Raw genomic sequence first — 6,562 nt, 5'->3', positions numbered from 1 at the left:
TGATTTTGATATCCAGCTATAGATTTTCAGCTACAGTATTTGAAGAACCATACCTGGGCTTGGGTCTTAGCAGTGTTTGTTCATCTTCCACACAAAAAATTCTCAAGAATCCTGTTTATTTTGTAGTGCTGAGAGCACTAAATGAGTTTCCTGTTTGTGATCCGACGACAATAATTCTAAGGGGTACTTTACTCTTCAGTTTCTTCCAGTCTTGCTGTTTAAGATGATGCTGGTGCCAGAGTCTTGGTAAGCGTGCTTAGAAAAGCAGTGGCACAAGCTGTATTAGACTGCAACGGCTGTGATGCAAGTCAGTCAAGATTGTAATGCTTTCATACTTCGTTGTTAATCAAGCAGCGTGGAATAGTGGGAGAGTGGGTTTATCAGATTAGTATCATTGGGTCTTATCTGTGTTAAATCCTCTCATTTCCTCTATAACAATGTTAGTGAAAGCGTAATGTGATTTCGTACTGTTAACTCATTTTGTACACAGCAGCTACCTATAAAAGCTATTATGGCTTTTGGATATGATTATATCTTGAGGATTAGAGCCTCTTTCAGGTTCTATTGTCTTATAACATGATATTTTGAATTCAAGTCTTGGTAACAAGAGACAATTGGAAAATTGTATCTGCTTTAGTAGCAAAGCTTAGAGACCACCCACGCATGAAAAAAGTTTCATAGGAATGCAAACACTGCTGGAGGAGCAGCTCCATGTATTTCACACTAATGACTGATGGAATTCTGGGTTTTAATCAAAGGCTTTCTACTGCAGTACTATGCATGAAACAGTGGATTATCAAAGACTTCAGAAAAATGGTTTCTATACTTAGTCATATCATTTTTGTTTACAGAGAAAGGTTACCTGGAAAGAGAGAGAAAGCGTCCCTCTGGATGTAGATATGCATATGGCCTTGTGTGCTCTGAGAGTGTTTGTGGGAGTGTTGCTGTCTTCTGGCCTTTTCAGCTTTGCAAGAGATAAACGTCTTCCTAATTAAATGAGGAAGCTGTGACCGTTTTGACTTTCACCTACAGTATCAAACAACTCCCCGATTTGCCTGTATTCTTTGTACTTCTAAGATGACGACATTTAATTAAACGCTGTGCTTTGGGTTTCTCATTAAGTCTTGATAAAAGAAAGATAATTCATGCAGCGCTATTTTTAGAAACTTGTTCAGGAAATTTCTCTAAAGGCATTAATGTGGAACCATTACAAAGTGTGGAATGAGTGAAATCTTGTCCTCAGGAAGGCCCTCTTTTAAACTGCTCCACCTATACAGTGGATTGTCTTTCACCATTCACCTCTTTGTTACAACAGTTGACTTTGTGTAACTGATTTCAGTGTGCTGCTTAAAACTGCTCCCCATTTCCTGGCAAGAAGAGACAGCGTTTGTGCTTCTGCACACCATGTTGGTTGTACAGACCCAGGTTTGCAGAATGAAGCAGGTAGTAAGTTTGAAGACATCTTCAGCAGAACTGCTCATTAATGTGGTTTTAGCTTCATCTTTTCAGTGTGTGTCCTCTTCCAGAATGTATTAATCAATTTCACTGACCCAAATTCTTTCTTGGAATAGGTTAAGTTAACATGCCTCACCTGCTACTCTTAAGTTCCTGTAGACTGTCTCCAAATCTTCTGCTTTTTGCTAATTCTTGTCCATTCTGTCAGATAATGCACATTAGTTTCGTGAAATAATGTAAATGCATGCAAATCAGACATATTTTGGCTAGACTCTTTCATGGGTGTTTTTTTCACCCATATTCATCTTTTTCGATAAAAAGGCCAGCTCCTAATTCTCCATGCCTTCTGTCCTTCCTCTGGGAGAAAAATATGTGGTGTGTCTGAATTTTAAGTCTTTAACTCTTTTTCCCTATACATCTGTTAATACGCTGTGTATAGAATGTGACACTCCAATTAAGACTCTTTTTAGACAGATAGACAGCTAATGTATTTCTAAATGTTTGTCTTGGTGATAAGTTCAGTTTTAATATCTCCAGTCTGCCCCTAACTGCTTCTTCCTAGTTCTGAACTGATTGAGTAGCAGCACAATTGTATGAGGCCACATGGAGTATGTCAGGCAGTGACTTTGAGTGGAATAATAGATATATTTCCAGAGAGGCTTTAATGTTAGGGTGCTTATTCTCCCTGTGGTTCATTACATAAGAGCCATGCAACCTCTGACTCCATTCTACTGTAGCCAAAGATTATCCAAAGAGTGAGCAGAGCAGGGGAAGCTGCTTATGCTGGCACTGCTTCAAGACAGAAATGGAACCCATTACTCTGCTTACTCCAGCCATGATGTCAGTTTTAGACACAAAAACTCAGTTTATGGCTTCTTAAATGTATCATTGCTTTTGCTGTAGAGAATGGAGTGACTTACATGCTCTTGAAATTAGATTACTATTTAAGTTTTGAGATTAGGCTATAGTTACTACAATCTTAAGTTTTGGGATGTTCTACTGAACCAAGCATGATAGATTGCTCCTAAACAAAAATCAACATTCTGAATGCTTAGTAAGTGTAAACTTTCAGTGATAGAAATGGGATATGAACTTACTGGTGGCTTTAGAGGAAAAAAAAAAAAAAGAAAAAAAAGAAAAAAAAGAAAAAAAAAGTATTATCTTTTTCATTTGCTGTTAAGCAAGACCATGCAGTAAAGAGGGAACCTCTAATTGCTTCCAAATGTTAAATCTTTGAGGTCAGATGAGACCCTACACTTAGTTCATGTCAAGAATATGCTAAGTATTCTGTTTCTGACAAAATATCTTTGGTATAGCTGGACTGGTGCATACTAATTTTGTTTTATGATCTCCTTATTATTTTAGTTCATAAGAAAGATATGTCTTAAACCAGACACAAAAGAAAAACAGCTTCAGTTGCATATTTTCATGGTTGCTTGTAAGTGATATGCTGTTGAAGTAGGTTTTGGTTTTAAGCTATGCTTATCAGCTACTTTGTCATATATGTTTAAGATGCTTAAAATTTCATCCCAAATCCCACAGTTAAACCAGTTATTTTTTTGAATGTTGTCTGATTGTCTCTGGGTAATTGAGGGAGAAATTAGTTTGCCTTTAGCATGACACCATTAGAATTTGTCTATTCTTTTATCTGTGGCAGGTTTTCATGATAACTTTCTCATCTTCTGATCAAACAACTAAAGAACTATTCAAGAGCATTAAGGAATGTTATTTTGCTCTGTTCTGCAACTTCTGAAAATGTCACAGTAGCTAACCTCCTTTTTTCTTTATAGTATTGTTCCACTTCTAAAAGAATCAATCGGAATTTTGATGCAGCGAACTCCTCCATCTCTGGAAAATGCCCTGCCTCAGTGCTATCAGAGGGTAAGCTCTTACTTTGGCCTTATTTGTGTATGAGGAAACTACTGAGTTAATGAACCTCAGCTGTACATGAGGATGCTATGACTTTTATCCAGTAAAGCCTGTAAGAGGTTCTCTAGATTGTGAAGATGCCACATAAATTATTTTCCTGAAATCCTAAATATTATGTAGCTTAAGCTCAACTTGTGCTATGTTAGGTTAGAAAAAGAGATCCCAAAGTCTTTCCTCACAGTCACTTGTGCTGCTAGTGCATGATGTTTTTCTTTTGTCCAGGACAGTTTCTCAAAATCCAGTTCTGTCTTTACTAAATTAGATAAAATAACATTGACAAGTGTGTGTAAGGAGGTTAATCTGGATTTGATTTGTCCTGTTACTTTTGGCTGACTTACCTTATAATGTGTCATGATCTGAACATGTGAAGCACCTTTGCAAACTTACGAAGTACATTGTATTAATGTGCTTGTAGAGTGAGTGTCGTTTCTCAAAAAGTTCTGGGTTTATGGTGGCCACATGAAGGCTTTTTACTAAAGTTGGAAGAATGGTTTTGACAGAACAAACTTAAGCCCTCACAAAATATTTACAGGCATATTAATACATTCCGGTTAATAGAATCTCTCTACTTTTTTAATGGGAAAATTACTGCATTTGCAGAAATTGCTGTTAGAGTCTGAGAAGGCATTCAACAAAATAAATGATTTTTCTCTCTTGGACACCACAGTTTTCAGAAATGGTTCCAATAAAATATTTGTACAGTGTACAAATAGCAAGATATGGAATTATGACCAATACATAGAATCTGCTTTCAATTCTTTACAACCACGAAGACTGCAGTAAGGAATTAAGTCCATGTATTTTCAGGGAAAAATAATATAAAGTTGCTTTTATGTTTAGGTGCAGCAGTTGCAAGGAGTTTACAGTTTACATGATCCACACTTCTGGACCCTCTGTACTGATGTTTACATAGGGACTTTGAAATTATTAGTAGCTCCTGATGCTGATGGAAGGTGGATTCTAAGCCAGACTCACAATATTTTTACTCAGGTATGTATCTCATTAGCAGAGTCACCTGGAGTGACACTGCAACCCTTATTAAGAAAACAGGTTAAAATTTTTTGTATCGTTCTAACTGTTGAAAAGCTTCTCTTCCCCAACTGTGTAGAACAATTTCAAAATTCTGTGTAAGGTAGGTTGAACTTCTGTACCCCTCTGCATTAACTTTTGATGCCACTTAATGGGGATAACAGCAGTAATTTTCTGAGCCATACTGAATGAAGATGAAGCTTGTATATTTGAGTGAACATGAGGAACCAAGAAAATAAAGGGACTTTGACCAAAGAAGCTGTAAATGCCCCATCCTTGGAGGCGTTCAAGGCCAGGTTAGATGGGGCCTGGGTAGCCTGATCTGGTGGGTGGCAACCACCCTGTGGGAGGGGGGTTTGAACTAGATGGGCTGTGAGATCCCTTCCAACCTAAACCATTCTATTATTCTATGACTTACTTTTTATTATTATATGTGTTTATTTTATTTTATTATTTTTCGCCTCTTAAAAATTCCAGAATTAATAGTTTAGGGATTTGCATGCAGCTAGCATACTCAGTTTCTGCACTTTCAGGGGAAATGCCACTGAAGACAGCCCTACAACGTGCATAAGTTTTAAAGATGATAGTTGCGGGGAACTCACTAAAAACAAATACAAATACTTGTTTTTGTGATACGAGTTTCAGTGAAGAATTTGTTACAGATGTTCTAAAATGTAATTTTATTGATAAAGTTGGGTCATTTTTGAGATATTCCATTATATACTGCTCTAATTATCAATCAGGTACAAATTAGTCTGCATGGCTTTCTCTGCAGACTGTGTACTTTGAGATTGTTAAGGAATAGTTTCTGGGAAAGACTGTGCAGAACATTGTGTCCTGTATACTCAAAACTGATTTTACATCTCAAGTCTCCAAAGCATTGTGCTTTCCTAGTGACTCATTCTATAGTGACTCATTACTATTTTGTAGCTTTGCAATTTTAGAGCTGTGTATCTTGGAGGTGAACTGGGGGAGCAAGGTCTGTTGCTCTTTTTACCTGACTTATGATAGTAAGTTTGAGCAAGTAGATTTTTCTCTTCAGTAATATTGGCCTTTATCAGCCTCGATATAACTGCTGATGGTTTTTGCAGCTCAGCTGAGCTAAAAGCAAGTAGAAGATGGTTGAAGGCAATCTGTTCTTTAGCAGTGTACAGCCTAGTCTTTCAAGGTCACCTTGTGACCATCACAGTACTTGCTTGACATTGAGGTTAAAATGAGTTAAACTGGATGAGGTTCAACAAAAGCAGGTGTAGAGTCTTGCATCTGGGGAGGAATAATTGCATGCACTGGTACAGATTGGGGGATGAGCTGCTGGAGGGGAGCTCTGTGGAGAGGGACCTGGACGTCCTGGTGGACGACAGGTTGGCCATGAGCCAGCAGTGTGCCCTTGTGGCCAAGAGGGCCAATGGCATCCTGGGGTGCATTAAAAAGAGTGTGGCCAGCAGGTCAAGGGAGGTGATCCTCCCCCTCTACTCGGCCCTGGTGAGGCCTCATCTGGAGTACTGCGTCCAGTTCTGGGCTCCCCAGTACAAAAAAGACAAGGATCTCTTGGAAAGAGTCCAGCGGAGGGCCACAAAGATGGTGAAGGGCCTGGAGCATCTCTCCTATGAAGAAAGACGAGTGAACTGGGTCTGTTCAGCCTTGAGAAAAGAAGACTGAGAGGGGACCTGATCCAGGTCTATAAATATCTGAGGTGTGGGGGGCAGAATGGCGAGGCCGGACTCTTTTCAGTGGTGAGTGGAGACAGGACAAGGGGAAACGGCTGGAAACTGCAGCATAGGAAGTTCTGCACAAATGTGCACAAGAACTTCTGTACAGTGAGGTGACGGAGCACTGGAACAGGCTGCCCAGGGAGGTGGTGGAGTCTCCTTCTCTGGAGATGTTCAAGACCTGCCTGGATGCCTACTTGTGTGACCTGGGAACCTGCTTTGGCAGGGGGGTTGGACTCAATGATCTCTGGAGTTCCCTTCCAACCCCTACAATTCTGTGATTCTGTGAGTTAAATTATTTTTATGAGTTTTTTTACTGATGGTATAACTAAATGAGTCAATCTAAGCCTAGTTTAATAGAATTTCCAAGGAAATATTTTGGAATGATTTGCATACCTTTACCAAAAGTTTTTCTAGCATCTCATGTCAAATCAATTCAG

At 38.9% G+C, this 6,562-nt stretch overlaps 1 protein-coding gene across 1 annotated transcript in view; it reads left to right on the top strand.

Annotated features, from left to right (window-relative positions):
* SLC30A7 (solute carrier family 30 member 7) overlaps positions 1-6,562 on the top strand; it is a 28,997-nt gene that overhangs the window by 15,957 nt on the left and 6,478 nt on the right. Inside the window, exons 9-10 of the mRNA XM_042820171.1 lie at positions 3,246-3,336; positions 4,225-4,374. Coding sequence (XP_042676105.1) covers positions 3,246-3,336; positions 4,225-4,374 — 241 coding nt within the window. The remainder of the gene's footprint in view (positions 1-3,245; positions 3,337-4,224; positions 4,375-6,562) is intronic.

Source organism: Centrocercus urophasianus, unplaced genomic scaffold, assembly GCF_019232065.1.
Source record: "Centrocercus urophasianus isolate 14NV4802_14NV808 unplaced genomic scaffold, USGS_Curo_1.0 seq_18, whole genome shotgun sequence".
Classification (NCBI taxonomy): Eukaryota; Metazoa; Chordata; class Aves; order Galliformes; family Phasianidae; genus Centrocercus; species Centrocercus urophasianus.
Note: the sequence above shows the minus strand (reverse complement) of the source record. Positions and strands in the feature narration are given on the sequence as shown.